The 19371-nt window shown below is 43.5% G+C and overlaps 1 protein-coding gene across 1 annotated transcript in view; it reads right to left on the reverse strand.

Moving 5' to 3' along the window:
- The window catches only part of LOC124415049 (neurotrimin-like), a 107282-nt gene extending 91522 nt beyond the window's left edge, over window positions 1–15760 (reverse strand). Inside the window, exon 1 of the mRNA XM_046896315.1 lies at window positions 15416–15760. Coding sequence (XP_046752271.1) covers window positions 15416–15587 — 172 coding nt within the window. The 5' untranslated portion in view covers window positions 15588–15760. The remainder of the gene's footprint in view (window positions 1–15415) is intronic.
- Window positions 15761–19371: the final 3611 nt, after the last annotated feature.

A 19371-nucleotide genomic window follows, 5' to 3' on the forward strand; every position in this document is an offset into this window, starting at 1 on the left:
TTTAGAAATAAGTATTATAGGTATGCGTGAATTGTTTATATACAATAATCAGTTTTTTTTCTTTCTCCTCTCTTCTCTCACATTCTGTCAGATTCGAAGAGATTTAAAAGACAATCATCATGTCAATTGTTTCAAGTGAATTAAATATATATATATATATACCTATATATATATCATAGAGAACCGAACGAATTAAAACAAATTGAAATATTAATAACGATATAACATGTATGTATATGAGGGGAAAATTGAATGGAACGAGGAAATTGAAACGGAATAGAATTTTGACTCGTTTCAATACGTACGATTCCAATTTTCGCTACACATGCACACATCGATACAACATAAACTCCACACTATGAAAACAAGCGTTTCGTAATTTTCTATGATCGTAGAATAAATTTGTACAAATTTTTTTTTTTTTTTGCAATTCTTTTTAATAAATTCATCAATCGACACAGGGCGACCGCATCGATGCTTATAACACTGCACTGAGCTTAGGTTGGCGGTGTTATCTTCTCGGTAGACTGGTTTTAAGCAGCAGCAGCAGCAACAGCGCTGGTCACGAGAATGGAAACTGCCCGAAAACGAGCCGAGAGATGCACTATATGCACTATGCGCTGTTCCTGCGCTACTGCATGCACAGGGAACGAGATGCGCTCTCTGCTCTCGACCTCCTCCTGGAATCGACCAGAGCGATGGTATCGCCGACCTTCGGGATAATTATTAATTGTCCCTCGTGGATGGTCAGCCTATCGGCGTAATCGAACCCGTCTGGCCAGCCACCAATTTTACACCCTCTCGACGCCTATCGGTAATGATCAAACCCCCAATCAGACATTCTGGGATATACGCAGGTAATAGCTATCCGATTTTCTAACGCCTGATTTAAATCCTGTTTAAGAAACGAAACTGTGAATTAATTTTTATTACGAATCTGAAATCAGATTTCGAAAGTTTAAAATAGCTGATTCAATATGGCGGACGAAAACTTCATCGAATACCGTCTAGAAACTCTATGCAGGGGTTTTTGGCACCGCTGATTGGATTTGCGATATTGAATTTGCAAAATGTGATTTCAGATTCGTAATCAGCGATCCGAAAATCACGTGGGCAGAGTTTTTTCTCCTTATTCGATGAAATTTAAAATATTCATCTACCATATTAGATCCGCTATTTTGAATTTTTCGAAATCCGATTTCAGATTCGTAATGCATAACCTTCTTGGAAATGAATTATTCCCTCAATTGTCACGATTTTTTTCAATACATTTGTTTATAGCAATAATAATTTACATTATAACGTAATAATTACTCTCCAGTATTGAAAACTATCCAAACCAGCAAAGACACATGTTTTCAAAGTTGTCTAAATATCCTATAAATGGGTATAAAAATACTAATTATTACCACCATGACTCAAAGGGTTACAAGTTGATCCGAGAAAATTTAAAGGACTGTAATAAACAGTCCAGTGGTCATTGAGTCTAATTCAATTTACGACTCGCGAGACCTGTTTTCGAGAAGAAGCATAATTAATCACGTCTGAAATCAGCGAATACACCGCGTGTAGGTATACCTAGTCGTCCTATCGGGGGTGTTAATTTGAAAAAAGAGTCACGTAGGTTGTACCCTGACAATGAGACCTGGGAGGTGATTCGTCCTGGACCCTCGTCGACCTCTTTGTATTAGAGACGAGGCGCAGGGCGCGTGATTATTAACGCGGGTGTTGCCCGGTCATCTCACGGCGAACTTCCGCCCCGGCATACATGTATCCACACACCGGCTACCTGCCAACCCGTATGGCTTTCCAGAGGTGATTTCGTTACCTCATACCCAGCGCCCGAAACTCGACTTCCTTTCCAACACCCATGGTCAGCCATCCATACGCGTGTAATATCGCGAAAACCCCCGAGACCAGGATTGAGTCGGTTGATTCACGTGCTTTTCCTCGATCCATGCTCGACTTATGAGAATGGCGTAGTCACATTGAGGTGCTTATAAAGACCCGTTGTACACCTCGAAAACGCGGGGATGCAAAACTCCTATACCGCTTAAGCGATCAGAGTGAAACTTGGGCAGTTAATGCCTTATTTTGGCAAAAAGCGGAGCGTCTTTTTACTTTTTCAAAATTTTGAAAAAAATTTTACAGATTGCTTACCACTCACAGAAATTGGCCAAATTTTCACAGTTGCACTGAATGGATCGAACTATCCGGTATGATGGCACTCGGCGGTGATGAAACACACATTTTGAGTCTAGACCCATGAGATTTGATGGTGAAATGACGGAATGGCAGCTGATCTGGTTTACGATTACGAAGTACACCGAAATCTCATTTTGGCGACATTTGTTACCGACCTTTCATGCCTGCCGGTAATTTTTTACCGACATTACACGCATACAATAAAGCTCTATAAAACAAGTGGTTTTCACTCGGTGGATATCAGTTACCTTCCACATGTGTATCCTTTTCGAAAAACACCATTTTTTAACGTTATTTTAAACAATAACTGGACACATGTGGAACGTAACTGATATCCACCGAGTGAAAACCATTTATTTTATAGAGCTTTATTAGGAGTTCAAGTTTCAAGCAAATCCAAAGAGTTTAAAGTTTTTCACTCACGTGTCCCCTTAACCCAATAATTTCATCATTTTTCTTCACCACATTTAACCGCACAATATTATGAGAATGAAAGTTGATTCCTGGCGTTTCAATTGACTCACCCTGTACACGTACTTTTCTCGTCATAAACTCTTCTTGTCCTGTGCTAAAATCCTCCTCGTATAATAACCTACACATCCTGACAAGCGATCGCCGCTACGCAGCAGCGACGTCGTTGGATAAGCTATACGTATAAGTTGCACTAAAACCGGATGTTCAACGCGGTGCTGGCGCAACGTGAGGGCAGCAAAATTCCGTCCTTCGACACCCTGCCGCACACCCTTTTCAAACCCCTCGTTTCTACCGGGCTTGAAGAGATCTCGACGTTAACGTAACGATGTATGAATTTGAAGACGAAAAATAAGAAAAAAAATAAATACACAATCATCATTTTATTGAAAATTCAGAGAAAAAATCCGGGCAATAAAAAAGAAAAAAAATTATTTCTTCTGTTGAGTTGTGTAGTATTTTTTTTTTTTAGATATCTTTGAAACAAAAAAAATCGAATTTTTCATTAAAATATCGATGAAATAAATAACTAGAGTAAATTTCGAAAAACTACGTATACTCGACTCCTCGGGTAATTGGCATTAAATCACCGGCAGTAGCCTGTTGACCAGTGTTATTCGACAAGTAGAGAGAAACGCACAGTGATTATATCCGAAACTGCGATGGTGTGGCGATCGACTATGGTAACCAGCAGTATCAGCAAGAGCGGCATCGTCGGCACGGCGTCAAGGGAACCAAAATCGATTGAACCCCTTTCTTTGGTGTGTGAGTCGTGTATCTATAATGTCCGGGTGCACTGGGTATTAATTTTGATTTTATACCATGTTCAGTGCTTCGGTGTGTGCGTGTGTGTGCGTTGTGTGACCGCGTTTGTGTTTGCTCGGTGGTAGGATATGCGGAAATTATATCCGAACGGCAAAGAGAGAGAGAGAGAGAGAGAGAGCGAGAGAGGGGGTGGGGATGCGTATGCAGGCAGCGAGGGTGAAAGGGAAGAGGGATGAAACCCTGTGGTGTAACAAAGGCGGTGGCGGTAGCATATTATCGCCGGATTTGGAAGGGCTGAACGCAGAAGTTCGACAATAGGTAGCTGCATGCAGGGCGACTGACGGTGATGCTGATGCCGTTGCAGATCCTGCAGGATCGAAATCCGCCGACTGCTCCAGCAGGTACGTAATGCCGTAGTTATATATATATATATATATGTATATTATACCCTGCCGCCTAAGGGTGAGTAGCCTGATTATTGTAGTAATTACGAAACGCGAAATCGTTTCAAGGAAGTGTGAAAATCTCGCCGGTCGGTTTAGCTTGAAAATCAAGGATTCTTGTATCGAAGGAAGTTTTTTTTTTCTTTTTCTTCTTCTTTTTCTTTTTTTTTCTCCCCTCAATTTTTCACGCCGAGAAGAAGAGAGGAAAATAATGTGTACATAAATCCGTTTCTTCCACTCTCGAATTTCCCTAAAGAAAGTCAAATATAATTGCGAGGTCCTTAAAGAGTACGCGAATTCGATGCTTGCGTGGCAAGTCGAGTCAGTCGAGAGGATATTTTCTCTCTCTCTCTCTCTCGCTGACTCCCTCTAATTTACTTCGACCAGGTCGAGTGAAAAGATTTTATACTCCAAATTCCGATTCGTGTTATACGCAAGAATAACGACTGACTTTTCTTTCTTTCTCTCTCTCTCTCTCTCTCTCTCTCTACATTTGTTAAATTGATTAGTTTCATGAATTGTATCAATAATTATGCGCACACGTTGGAAATGAAAAATATGTACACATCGAGTCGTTGCAAACAGTTCGATTGAATTTGTAGAGTTGGGTAGGTATATCAACACCGGTGCACTGCAAGTTTGCACATATCGTGTGTGTGCTTTCCTCTGTGGCCGCAGGAACTGTGTCAACTGTTTTCGAAAATCCTATATAATATGGGTTGGTAACGCGTATGATAATGATTGTGACATCATAAATGCAGACGCTTGTTTATAAATATCATCGTAGGTACTCCTTTTCAGTTGATTTTGTAATGCAGATACAAAAATTGGCGTTTCTTTCACTAAATTACAGTGCATTATGTAACAAGGGAATAAAGTCGAAGATTTTTTCTATGTAGGAATTTCCGTACAAAATTTTTTGATAAAGTAATTACATCGGAGAAGCCGGCATGAGAAGACGAAGAAAAATCGTGCTCAACATCAGAAGGACGAATCGGTACCTAATTTGAATTATACTACACGTGCTCGTGGGTGCGTATTCATATACGATTGAAAATTTCTTGTCACCTTTGTATTTGATGGTCCTTAGGGAGCTACGGCTTTAGGATAAAGTAAAACTTCTTATCTATCTATTTGCACGTCGTTAAATCCCTACGTTGCACATTGGAGTGGCTGGCAGAGTAAGGGAATAAAGTCGCAGATTATTCCTCCGGGAGAGTTCATTTCCCGCAAATCTCATATTTCCCGCAAACGCGGGAGAAAAGTGCTACTTTTTTCCCCAAAAATGAGGGAACAAAGCCAAAAGGGTTTAATATCTATACCACTTTCTTCCCGCTTTTGAGGTACAAAAAAGTTGACGTTACGGTTGAATCGGGAATAAATATGTTCGCCTGCGGATGTAGGGGGACGTTTATTTTTCGAACAACTTGACATTCTTTTCCGCGCGTCTAGCTGTCCCGAAACAAATGGTTATTGGGTTTAAACCGTTTGACGATTAATTTATGCAACGAAAACAAATAGCGTTTACTGCCACTTAATTGAATAACCGATCCTGCGCAGCACCGCGTCGGTGTAACCACGTTAACTACCAACGTCATATACACGATGAGTTAGTCACATGTATTATACATTACATCTACGTATACAGTGCGTTAAATAATGCCAATTTGAAACATTACCTCGATGTCTCCCTTACTGTAATTGTACAGACATACGTCCACATGTTTTAAAAGAAATAATTTGAAACTCCATTTTCCTCTTTGAATATGTGACGAAGCAAAAATGTACGTGTAATATAATATAAATCAATAAGCTTCGTCGGATAATCATTGGAATTTGTTTTACCTTATTTTTTATCCTGAAGATATGAAGCAACGTTTGGATTTTTTATTTTCTTACTCTCCGTGCTAGGATATCCAGTTTTCAAAGGAAGGAATTTATCATTTTCATTTTTTCTTCTCACAAAATCCACGTACATACCTGCAAACGCGTCGCGCCACGGTTTTACACACCAGAGTTGATTAATTTGTAAATATAATAAAGCTTCCCTGTGTTTGGTATGCAAATTACACGACCATTTCATCCCTGAAGCCAATATGCCGCGTATTAAGTGAGAATTTATTAGGTTAGACTTTTCATCCGTCCATTCGTGACTCTGTATTTCTCACGTGCCTTTGATACGCTCTTTTTTTCACTCTCTCTCTCTCTCTCGATACAATACCTGTGTAGATAATATTCTAGGATTTGCGAGTATCGAAATTGTCAGAAAACGTAAAAAAAAAAAACATTAACAAAAAAAAAAAAAAAAAAATCTGAGCAAGTAAAAATAAAATGAAACAAATTATCAACCGAACCAAAGAATAATTGAAAAAAAACGTCGAAGCGAAGGGACGAAAGAGAAAGGAAAATTAACGCTAGCGAAGAAATTCCGTTATTTTGAATATATTTTTTTTTCATCACTTTTAAATGCTTTCTAGATGTTTTATTTTTTTGTATCATTTTCCTTCACTCTGGCGCTAAACGCTCGACGGTGGGTATTTATTGTTTTAATTTACCATGTTACTACGTACAGACGTATACGTTTAATTATAGAAAGTTAATTTTAGGCGACAGTGGCTATCACTATAAATATATATGCATACTGTACTGATTTATTGTACGTATACGTATGCACATGTATAATATATATATAGAATATTCTTACTCGGCCTAAGCGAATACGCACCCCGATCGTATAAACTGCTGATTTTTTTTCATTCAAAAACCTGTCACCCCCTATCGCGCAGATAGAAAAAATCCTCCTCTCGATATCGCTAAAAATAAAATTAACGAAACGTATTTGAATAGATAGAATCAGCATAGAAAATACATGTAGCAATATGCAGATCGTGCTGCTTGTGAAATGGAAATTGAATGAAAATATCCTGTAAAAAGATGGAGAATCCGCAAGCAATAACAAGCAAAGCAAAAGCTCTGTTATTACATTAACGTAGTAACTCGTAAAGAAAATAGAAAAAAGATTTTCTCTGCGTATGGCTGGCGTTGGGGGTAGTAATTAATGAAAGCAAATCTCCCTCCCTTCATGCCTATATATATAATCTATATGTATATCATATGTACACAAGTGTAAACTATAATAAAAATAGCTACGCGACTTCGTCGGGGAGGTCGATGTTCGGCCGGCAAATTTTACCGAATGAAAATAGTCGCTGCAGCTGCTGCTTCGTTTATACTTAACGCCATCGCGGGACATTGACGAAGAATCCACGCCCCGAGGGAATAATTAACCAAAAATAAACCGTCTCTCCACGTACAAACGACAGGCGAGAGCCGCTTTTCCTTCCTTCTGAAAATTAACAACCTAATTAACACGACGGCCGGATGACGGGTGAAAGAGAAATTTTAATCGATTGATTCGGTCGCTCCAAACGGGAAGAAAAAAAAAAATTGTGGAGGATTCTTCAAGTTTCGCGAAGTCCCACAAAAAAAAAAAAAAAAAAGGTAAAGGATTTACGTAAGAAAAGTGTTTTGCCCTCTTTTTGTTTTTGATAAGAGAAAGAAATTCTAAAAAAAAAAAAAAAAAAAAAAAAAAAACTGTAGAGAATGAGTATGAATAAGTCGTTGCTCGTTTTGTTTGTCAATTGATCATCCATAAGTTGTCGTGAGATTTGAATTTTCATTGATCTTTTCAATGGACCGAAGCATCAATTAACGATAAGTGAAAATAAGTAAGGGATGGGGGGGGGGGGGGAGTTTTTTTCGATCTTGTACTGATCGATGCCAGTTTTCTGATGTTTTTCACTATCCTGAATTAATTTTTCATCCAAGAATTTGTTAACTCTCTAGCAGGAAAAGAATTTTCTTCAAAATAATTTAATTTTCAAAATTTCGTTCGCAAGTAAGAATAGTTCGTTATCCAATCTAAAAAAAAAAAATACGAAAAAATTTCCCCAATATTCAAACCTCAGGCAACAGTTTTTCATAATAAAAAAAAAAAGAACCAGAAGTGCCAGAAATTTTGGGTTAGCCAAAGTTGTGTGAACTTGATTCGGCTACTGGTTCTAAGCCTTTCAAAGTTTATTTTCCCGTTTCGACACTTTCTCGAATCGACAGTACGCCTGGCACACCCTTAAATAGTCGTCTCTCGTTTCCCAATCCTGTTTCAAGCTTTCGTGCGGGGGAATAAGAATGTGAATTTATTTAATTCCGCTCGCTAACGACACCCCACGATTCTCAGTACAGAAAGAGAGAGAGAAAGAGAGAGAGAAAGAGAGAGGGAGGGAGAGAGAGAGAGGAATGGGTGGGTGGAGATGCGTGGCGACGTCCTCTCGCCGACTCCCAACAACAATGCCGAGCATCCCTGCGCCCTGGACGTTTCCGTTCCGCGAGTACTTCCGGTCAATTGTAAATTACTCCCGTGGTGAACAAATACAACGGTTTACATACATCTCGGTTAACGAGCGGCAGCAGCAGCAGCAGCAGCGTCAGGACCAAAGTACACGCGCCCCCTACGAGGGGTGAGAAAAAAGGACCGATGGACCGAATCGTGGCTGGTTGTCCTCGTTATTTTGAAAGCAGGATCGCAAGTTACACTTTGCATGCCTGCGGGATATTATATTCTCTAAAATTCGTTGATGGGGGATCGTTTCGGAATAATGTCTACCCGACTGGGTCTCAATGGCTCAAAGAGCCACGGCGCAAAGGGTGAACGGGTGAACATGTGCATCCCGGAAATACATCCACGTAACGAAAACGTGGTCGCCGCAGGGATAATTAAAACGCAATCCAGCGAGCGGAGAAACTGATACAATGGTTAATCCACCCTCCAAGGTAGCCTCAGGGTCTTCAGGAAACCACGTATAAGCCCGGCACTCGAATTCGACTTTATTCATACTCTGCTTTCCTATACTTAAGGGTGTACAAACAGATCGCAGGGTTAATCATCCTAATGGTGGTTGATACGATTCGCACCTTGGTTAACGCCGGAAACCCGTAGGGGAGGGTGGGGCAAAGTGGGCACCTTAAGAGAATAACGCCTAATATCAGAATAAAATTTTTAGTTTTCATATGAATAATTATGTTTCATTATTATCTAACTTTCTCGAAAAAAATTGATCGTAAATTCAAGTTCAGAAAATTATTTTACGAATAATTCATATTTGATAAAAAGTTCTGGTGGTTCGTTTTATCCCTTGTTATTTAAAAAATTTCTTTGAGATATCAAAAATTTCAAAGGTGCCCACTTTGCCCCACCCTCTCGTATTACAATCGAGATATTGTCGAGCATGGCGGACATGGATTCGAGTGGTATGATTTTATGGAAAGAGGCGTTGAGGAAGTTCCGAATTCGAAAAGTTGCGTTTAATTTTTTTGCTGGCGAAACTTAATGTAAGGAAATCAAAATTCGACGGAATGACAAAGTTCCGAACAGCTGAAAAGCGGTGAAACGTAAGAATTAAAAATCTTGGATCATTCAGAGTTTCGATGTGTCCTCAAAGTTTAATTTCATCCCTTCGCGTTTCGCTATCAAAAAATTGTGAAAACGGCGTTTTGAAACTTTTGAAAGAACCGAAATTTCAACTCCACCCCGAAACGCATCAAGTTGAGTAAAAAAAAAAAGAGAGAAGGTTCCTCGCCGAATAGTTCCGGCCGCTGTGAAAGGAAACGGGGTTCGGATTTAACCCCCTTTCGATTTCCTGAACGACGACGAAAAGCGTCGCGAGCCAAGGAGCATGGAACGAATCTCCAGAAGCAGCAGCGCGTTATTCGGGAATCCATCCCAAGTCTCGCCCGTATAGCACCCTGCTTACATGGATTTTTCCACCCCGCTATTTCCCGCAATGGGGGTACCGAGGCTCGTTCCTCGTCCCCGCCACTTTAATTCGCATTCTCGGATTTCCAATATCAAGTTGAACGTGGCGCCGCCCCTTTACCGCCCCCGCATTATCATATTTATAAGTCAGTCGTATCGTCCATCGCGAGGGTCGTCGACCCCCTTCCGTCACTGCCCCGTTAACTCTGCGGTCCAGAATGCAAGTTAATAACTTGTAACGTAGGGCATGACAAACCGCCCTAATGCGTCCGTCCAACGTCGACGTTTCGCTTTCCTCATCCCCCAAAAAAATCCCCTCCCCTCCCCCACCCCTCCCTCTCCCACCCTCGTTTATACCTACGTACGGCGTTATTCTTCCGGCGTCTCAACATATTTCTGCTTATACGCCGGTCCGCCGCCTCTTGCTTCCGGGGCACCGAGATTAATCAAAAGATAATTTTTGCTAATAATAAAGGGGCGGACGTGACGTCACGTGCGAGTTATTATTACCCCTCGCCCCTTGCGTTTCTACTGTTACTCCACAATCTGACGACGACGACGACGCTTCAACGTATACGCAGATTAATTGCGTCTCTGTTATACCTGACCCCCCTCCCCCCCCCCCCCGCCCTTCCATCTCCCTGTTTTCACCCTCTTTTCTCCCCTTACATCCCTTACGCTGTTGCGAGGAGTTGGGGGTACTGGGACGTGACGACACCCTTGCCTTCGTTTCTGTTGCTGCTCCTGCGGCCGCCGGGCGGCTGGTATATTATAAGCGTTGGCCGAACGTCGACGACGAGAAAAACGTCGGATATGAAAGAAATATTAGCGAGAACGTCGACACGGAGTCACCTAACCCGTATTATTCTTCTTTTTATTTATCTTATATCTTTCGGCGTCGGCAGAGGCAAGATTTCGTTTCATTTTCCTCACTTTCTAATAACTATATGTCAGTGCTGCGATGTTTGGATACAGTATGAATGTCATGCATAGTTTCTACTTATACTTATGGCTAAACTTATTGTAAAAAGTTGACGTCACGGTTGAATCGGGAATAAATATGTTCACCTGCGGACATAGGGGGACGTTTATTTTTCGAACAACTTGACGTTCTTTTTCGCGAGTCTAGCTGTCCCTAAACAAATGGTTGTTGAGTTTAAACCGTTTGACGATTAAGTTATGCAACGAAAACAAATAGCGGTTACTACCACTTAATCGAATCGCCGATCCTGCGCAACACCGCGTCGGTATAAGGCACGTTTAAGTGGCTGGCATAGTTTATGGAATCTTACAGCAGTCCGTCCGGTAGTTGATCGCCGCGATAAGTGTCTCCAGATGGGTCGTACCTTACTTTTTCCATGCGTGTATACGTCTACCTACATTCAGAGCCCCATACCGTGCCGCTTTGCCGAAGTAAGGAGGGTAAAAGAGCTACGGAGGTTGCAGATAGCCGGGGATGAGGCAGGTAACTTCCTAACCGAATTGTCAAGTTGTTGAGAGGAGAGGTTGCAGGGGTGTACATCAGGGCCGGGGAAATACCGGGGCAAAGACGAAGAGACGAAGACGATGACGACTTGCAGAGGCCGTCAAGTTCCACGCGCGGAACGCGAGGGGGTGAAGAGGAAATGAGAGAGACGGAGGGAAATAAAAATAAATCAAGAAGTCTCCTGCTTCGGTAAACATCATCTGAATATCTGATTGCCCTCTTTAAATTCCGCGAACTGGCCCCTCGGCTGGATTATATACGATTGTATATACCTATATGTATACAGTATAAGGTGCGATCGTTAGGCGGTATTTTTTTGGTTTTTGATTTTTTTTCCGTGTTTATCTTTTAAATTTTCCTCTTCTTTTTTGCCCGACGCGCGAGGTAGAGAAGTTGAAATTATTTAGATTCTCTAACACAATAGCCAAGTTTACGAGGTCGGTCGACTCCCGGCAGGCTGGTCGGAGGTTCGCGCGCGCATTTCCATAAGAATTTAATAACACCGCAACACAGGGCGCAATTAATATACTTTTTTGCCCTTTTACCTCTCCCGGAAAAAGTAGGAGGAGAAGAAGAAGCGACCGAAGACGCGGCCCTTCGTGTTGAACTCTCGGCAAACCTGAAAGGAAGAAAGAGCGAAAAGATCTACTTCTCTCTCGTCACCTCATGCAGCGGAAGAAGTATAAGAAAAAATGACGTAACGTCCGTTACGATCTATCGTTTATAGTATTTCCTCACGGGGAAAAACCCCCCAAATCATAGATAATGCTAAATTGCTACGAGAAAAAAGTTGAGGGATATACAGTAAATGGAATAAGGATGATTGACTTTTTGCAGTCATTCGATGCGTTGATTTCGAGTTTGGAGATTTCATCAGGATCGCCGCTTTCATATAACTCAGCTATAACCTCGGTACCAGCTACTTTCGACGGTTTTCCCCACGGACGTGAAACTTGGCAAATTGTTAAACAACGTTAGCTGGCGGGAACGTCAAACTGTCTTGGCACGCCGGCTACCGGGAAAGCCGGCGATTGAAAATGACGTGGAGAGAGAGAGAGAGAGAGAGAGAGAGATTTGAGAGAGTCGAAGAGAAGGACAGATGGGGAGAAAGAGAAAATAAGAGGGAATAAGATCGACGGAAGATTGAGAGGAGAGACTTATACGGAGCAAAAGTGCCGGCTGGGTACGAATGTATGCTCAACACACGCATGAACAGCAGGGTGGAGGGCTAAGGAGATTTTGTGACTGCGGAGAGAAAGAGAGAGAGAAGGAGGGAGAAAGAGAGAGGAGGAAGAGGAGCTGAGGGTGTGTAGAGCCAACAAAATTCCGTCCGTCCTTTGAAAGCCAAATTTGTAATCCTTTCGCGAGGGGCTAAACCCAACCTCCCCCTTTCACATCCTCATCCTTCTTTGTCGGCTCACCTTCTTCTTCCCTTGCCGCGGTCGCGGGGCGGATCTAGCCGTTGGGATCTGCACCTACAGCCTCGATCCTCGTGTCGTCTTCTCCGCACTGCTTGGGTATACGGTGGAAATCCCAGGGTTGAGAGATAAAATATTAATGCTTCACGTAGAACCGACTCACCGCCATCAACCCCCACGGCTAACACGTACTCAACTAACTCGAAACCTCGGGCAGTTGGGTGGCGCGAAGAGAGGAAAGAGAGAGAGAGAGAGAGGTGGAAGAAAATAAGAACTGGAAGCAGAAGAAGTAGACGGGGAATCGCGGTGCGTGGTCGAGAGACGTGCAGATCGAGAGAAAGAGAGTTGCTGGTATACCTAAGGTATTTCCTCGCCAAGTTGGTAAGCCAACTTCCGAAATCGCGGGGATTTTACCGAATAAGACTTTTCCACGCTGAGGGGCGCGAAACCGCGCGACGCTGAATCTTTTTCTTCTTCTTCTTCTTCTTCTTCTTCTTCTTCTTGGCGAACAGATTAGGTGCCGTTCTGGAGGTCCGATATCATCCTGGCCACCGTCGTCGTTTCGCGGCTGCAAGCCGCGTGGTAGTCTCAAAAACTAATCCTGGGCGTCTCGGGCTTTTCCAACCCCAATAAAAGGCGGAAACTCTCTTTAATTTCGCGACTACGTATCGCCGAACCCCCCCTCCTCCCTCCTATCGTATATCTTGTGCATCATAAGTCGTGCCAATATTACGACGCGGATAGGCATGGTGGTGAAAGGTATGCCCAATGTAACAGCCAGCGACGATGATCAAAGATAATTCCTCGGCAAAAGATTAAAGATTGATGCCTCGGGAGAAGACGAAGTAGCTCTCGTGGTGACGAGGAGGTTGAGGGTGGATCCGCAGAGCTGCTTCTGCCCCTGCATGGGGCGAGGAGGGGACGGCTAAGAATCAAAGTCTGTCGAAATATAAAATGCATGAAGCGTGAATCTCCAGGGGGTTTGCCGCGGGCACGAAACGAACTAAAGAGAGAGAAATAGAAAGAGAGAGAGAGAGAGAGGAAAGGGAGGGGACCACTGAAACATATGTACCCTGGAGGCATTTACTTATACAGAAGCAAGGAGTGTGGTTTCGGCTGATACCGGAACACGTAACCCATGTCCATATTATCCAGGGCAAGAAAAAAAAAAAAAATGGGTGACATGAAGAAATGCTCATTTTTTTCTGAAACAGGATTACAGTATTCTCCGCAAGCTTATTTTTGGTCAGAGACAAGGAGAGGCGGATGAAAAGTGGAGAAAGTTGCCGTGAAAATTTGGACGTTTCGTCGTGTAGTTTGGGGGTGGAAAAGACGCGCACGTATTGCCGGGTGTCCCGTTTCCGCAACACCAATCCGTGTTCTCCATCCAGTTTCTCCTTCCTTGGTCCTTGCGTCTGATATTAAGGGACTTCTATGACTGAAACAGATGGCACCCCTCAGGCTACGAGATAATTCCCCTCTACGTTGCTACCAGGGGGGGGTGAAACAGGCGGCGGTTTTCCCCTCCGGCCGGTTATCGTACCGCCTTTAATAACTCATCCGTCGATTAGATAACCGCGCACGTATAGGTAGGCTCGATTATATCGAAATGAAGGGGGTTGGATTAGAAGTTATAATGTTAATGCCTATGCCGTATAGCTTCTAGTCGTTTCTCCTCCTTCCCCTCCACCTCTGAGTTCGGCTTATTCTTCTTCATCTTTTCTGGGAGGGTGAAAGATACGGGGGAAACGTGAGGGTGCATGGAAACCATATTATCAGCCACGTTTCCAGGTACTCGGACCTTGTGGGGGTGTGTATTAAAAAAAAAAATAACACATGGTCCAGCAGCTTTTCGTATTGTCAATAATATTGGATTAATATTTGATAATTTTTGTTCGACGTTGCTCTACAAAAATTAAAAAAAAAAAAAACTCACATACAGACACACAAATTTTAGCTGGTAACGTAAGTTTTTTATTCCGACAGTTCTCTCTCTTTCTTTATCTTTGCACAAAACATTCTGTCATTCTTGCTGGATGATTTTCTCGCATTCAAGGCAATTATTAATAATCATCTTCACCAACTATACCATAAGAATTTGATACCAATTTATTCCAGGGGTGTAAAAATATTGCGACTAGAATATCGTGGTGATAAAATGTCTTTAACGTTTTATTGAAAGTCACAGTTCTTTCCGTCAACGTATAATTCTGTGTTTTTTTTTTGGGGGGGTGTTTTAGAGGTACGGAAATACAAAAAAAAAAATATGATTGTCATTCTTAGAATTTAATTGCACTCAATTCTTGATACATCAAAATACTTTAGCATGGTTGACGTCACATTATTGTAGTTTTTAATCTGTTGTAATTGTTTCAATATTTCTTCAATCGGAGATGAAAGAACATGATCTAATTATTTTTTATTTCTCTTAACGAAGATACCCAATTTTTTTCTTCTTTCTATCCCTAATAATTAACTTTGTTTCAATTTAACTGACACACCAATAATCGGTTTTTAATCTTTCACCGTGTTCGGATGATTGATGTAATCGAATGTCATTTTCTCCAAGAGTGAAAATCAATCGATTTCGATTCTTGTCTCTCCGATGCGACTTAAATCTAAATTCTATAATTATTAACAGTATACAGTTTTGGTAAATATATTTGCATAAAGATCAAAAAAAGAAATGAAAAGAAATAAACATATTCTGACAGATGCTTAGCGTGACTCACAGTAATCGCGTCCGTAAAATGAAACTCCGCGAAGCGAAATGAAAAAAAATTTTCTAATCAAACGGCGAGATGATTTAAATTACCAGTGGTAGCTGCAGCGGCCAATTGTCCGATCCTCAGGATCTGCAGGATGAGACTAACGACGAAACAGAGTTGCGCCATCTTCGGTACCCTGATAACAAGTCCCAGACGAAGTTCGGGACGCCGGTTCCCATCGGATCGGCTACGACACTCCTTGAATCCTGACTCCGTCATCGCGTCAGTTGGAATTCGGCGTTGCACTCGGATCAAGAAGAACCGGCACCCTCGACGCTGTCTCCTCCCTCCGAGCGTTGAGCATCGATGATGTGAAGAACACCACCGAGCGTTTAACTTTCTTTTACAGTGTCGATCTAGCAGTTTTTCAAACAACAAATCCCGGTGCGTTGCGTCTTCTCGCTGCAGTTCAAGTCTCACTTTTTTTCCTTACATTTTACAGGGTCAAAATTTTGTAAAAAATCAAGTCCGTCCTGAACATACTTCGCGGCTATCAACGGGCCGGAAACGCGGTTGACTCCAGGAGCGTGTCCTTCTTAACACCCTGGGAATCGATAAAGTATATCGTCCGTTGCGGCCGTAGAAATCTCTCCGGAGAGGCTCGGGACACGCGGTGAAGACGCGAGGACGCGGTTCGCTAAGACTCGCTCCGGCCGCTCTGTCGGGACGCCCGGCGTCGACTGGCGTCGAGCCGCGTCGTCCCCCGGAGCGTCGGCCGCGACGCCGCGCATCTCGGCCACCCCCGGTGCTGTTTCACCCTGCTTCACCCCTCCCGAAACCCGTCGCGAGAGCCAATCGCTTGATAGGAGAGGCCGCACCCGCGACCGCGGAGGCGGGACTCTCAAATTAAGATTTTCGACTTTCTTAGCGTCCGCGCGGGACCAGCCGTCGGCACGTGACCTACCTCGCCCTCCCCCCACCCCCGTACTACGCACCTGACATTGTTTAACTTTCGATGATTTTTAAATCCTTGCCGCGGGGGTATGAATCACATATTTCGTGCCTCTTATCCGGAGCGAGGATCTTCCAACGAGATTTTCTTCTCGTTTCGTAGTTTGGCCAGTTTTTCAACCCCTTTTTTCCCCGCGCGTTCACCCTCGTCATCAATTTTCGAAACCACGAAGAACTGCAATGCATTCGGTGAACGCAAAGCAAGAGCTTCGAGAAATCTCGTCAGGCTTACCAAAAAAAAACCTGTATCAGCCTAGTTGAGACAACTTCATCTTGACCGCGCAAAATCTCACATTTTCAGTAATTTTTCTCTGCTGATTTGTTTCAGATTTTTTCAACCCGTGTCACCTTGAGCCGTCAGAAATTTGCGACAGCCCTTCGTGCAGGGTGGAGTCCGAAACACTGGCCTGAGTTGGCAGAAGATGGTGCTTGAATTATTCAAGATTTCCACTCACCGAACCTGACGATACCATCTCCTTGGAGAACATCTTGCTGACCAGTCCGGTAACTTCTATAAAGGTAATAATTATCGGTCAATATTAATTATAACTCTTTAAAAACCTGAGTCAATGCTTTATTATCGATACAACAATGTGCAGAAAAGTTGAAGAGAGAAACTTCCAACAAGATTCTGATCTTCGTCTGCAGGTTGTAACACCTACCTTCAGACCTTTAAATAGGACCGAAATATCCATCACGCGATGTCTCGTCCTGCAGGATGTGGACCGTCGATGTCACGCGTCCCTACCCGGTAATCGAATCCTGGGTAGAAAGACACGTACATACATATAATACCTATAATACCATCGAGTCGGTCGCGTCTGTCTCATCTCGAGACCAGTGCCATGATTTCTTTTTAGACGACTATGCGCCCGGAGTATCAGGAGGTTTGACAGCCGTCACATCTCGACTCGTCCGCGAACGCCTTCAGGCAGAAGGTTACCGAGCAGGTTCCCTCCTCTCCTCTCCTCTTCTCTCCTCTCCTCTCCTCTCCTTCCTCTCTTTCGCACCGGTCTATCTATACTCAGAGGTATTAGTTCCCGGGGATAAACTTATCCACCACCTGGAGGCAAGATTGACATCTGCTTATCGTTCGAGGAATTTTCCCTCCGAACAATTAAGTCTCTATCAGAGGGTGGATGGGGGCCAAGAGAGACTCTCAACTTTGGTACTCCGCTCGTTAACTAAAACTTGAGCTATTACAAGAATTAGATGGTTGATTGATATCTCCGCGGCCTTCCTTGATCATCCCCCTCCACTCCGCTCCCGGCAATCAGCCTTTCGGCTACGATTACACCCTGCACCCCCGAACGGTCGGATACACCGCGGGGACAGTTTTCAACGGATAAGAAAGTCACCGAACATTTAAGGGGAGCGGTCTTTAAAAATTGAGAAAAGACCTCGAAGTAATCTTTCGGTATTCCATCCCCCGATACACCCTTATACACCCTAACCTGCGGCACAATACAGCTGCATGCATGCGTTATACGGACAGACGGGCGCGGTGTAAGAGATTAGAAGGGCTGGGGGGGAGGGGGGGGGGGGCAGTGTTGCCAAATGGTGAAAATGATGGATGTGGACGGGGGATAGAGTGTGTTTAATAATTTCCGGTGCGGCAGCAGCACCAGCAGCACGAACAGCTCTGGCAGCACCCCGTGAAGCTGGAGTGAGAGATAGAGGTCGGGGTTCACCGGGTTCGAGAAACGACGATGTGACAATCGGAAGGAGAAGAGTTTTTGCCCGGTCGCAGCTGGACTCTTATATTCATTTTCGCCGCTGAATCATTTCTCGTAGCAGAGCCTCCCTTCCTCCCTCGCGATTCTGAGGGTTAGGTACCTACAGATCGAGTATGATAACGGTCGCCATCTTGTTTCTTTCTATTCCCGCGCAGTTTGCGCTATATACGTACGACAAGTATTGCGTCTGGGGTGGAGGAATTCGTTCGCTTCAAGCTCTTTCAGATATTCTCACCTCCCACCCCCACCCTCACCCCTGCTAGTCGAAGGACGTACGGCATCGGTCAATTACCGGGCGGTCGTTTCTTTCAGCGACGCGATTTCGCCTCGGGAAGAGTTTCTTCTTTCGGATCTCTGCAGAAGCTTCGAGAAGACGGGGATGCAAAGAAACTCTCTGACGCGGAGCTCGGGGCTGGAGACAAAGAAATTGTATCGCGCGTGCAGGCGCCTCGCTTTCTTCGCTCGCTCGCTCGCTCGCTCGCGGCCTTTTTCAATCGCTAATAGGATTATCTACACTTCGACAGGCGGGTGAGCCAGGTTCGAAACCCGCCAATCCCTCCCTCCCTCCCTCCCTCCCTCCCGCCCCGATACAAAACTCTTTTGAGACAATCGAACGAACGGAAGACTCGAAACTTGCGGAGTCTCTCGAGCCAATTAACCAGCCAATACATACGAGTCAATGAGAAACTCACTATATTCAAATCGCCCTCCCTTTCTCTCTCTTTATCTCTTATTCTCGAAGAGGGAGAATCGGATTGTAATTATTGAGAGCCGTGCCTCGTTGTCTCTCGATTTCATTCTACACGTTTTACCGAGCTTAGAGGTATATCCGTTCATCCTGATTTCACCAAACCCCTCCCCTCCCCTCTTCGCCACTCCTCTTTCTCTTCCTCTTCCTCTCATCGCTTGTGAATAAATCTTCGCAGAACCGTCAACGCTAACGCGAGCAACGTCTCGCTAAAGTCTCGTCTTTTATTCGTTTTCCGTTTCCGTTTTCTTCTTTTTTTTTTATTATAATTCTTTTTCTACTTCTTCTACACTTTTTTTCTCTCCTTTTCGCTCTCGAGAGTCTTTCGTTTGGTAGTGCAGAAGCAGCAGCAGCAGCAGCAGCCGGGTATTCCTTGCGGAGTAGGTAATTACGGATTTTTATTTCAGTAATACTTCTCGCGTATGATTAACGAGCGAGCGTTTTAACTGTCCCCGATTTTTCCCTCCCTCGGGATCGGGAAGAACCGGAGAAGATAAAATGAAAGGGAAAAAAAGGGGAAGAAAAAACTGGGATACAGTTTAAAAAATGTATAAAGAAGTACCAGAGC

This window comes from Diprion similis, chromosome 14 (genome assembly GCF_021155765.1).
Source record: "Diprion similis isolate iyDipSimi1 chromosome 14, iyDipSimi1.1, whole genome shotgun sequence".
NCBI lineage: Eukaryota > Metazoa > Arthropoda > Insecta > Hymenoptera > Diprionidae > Diprion > Diprion similis.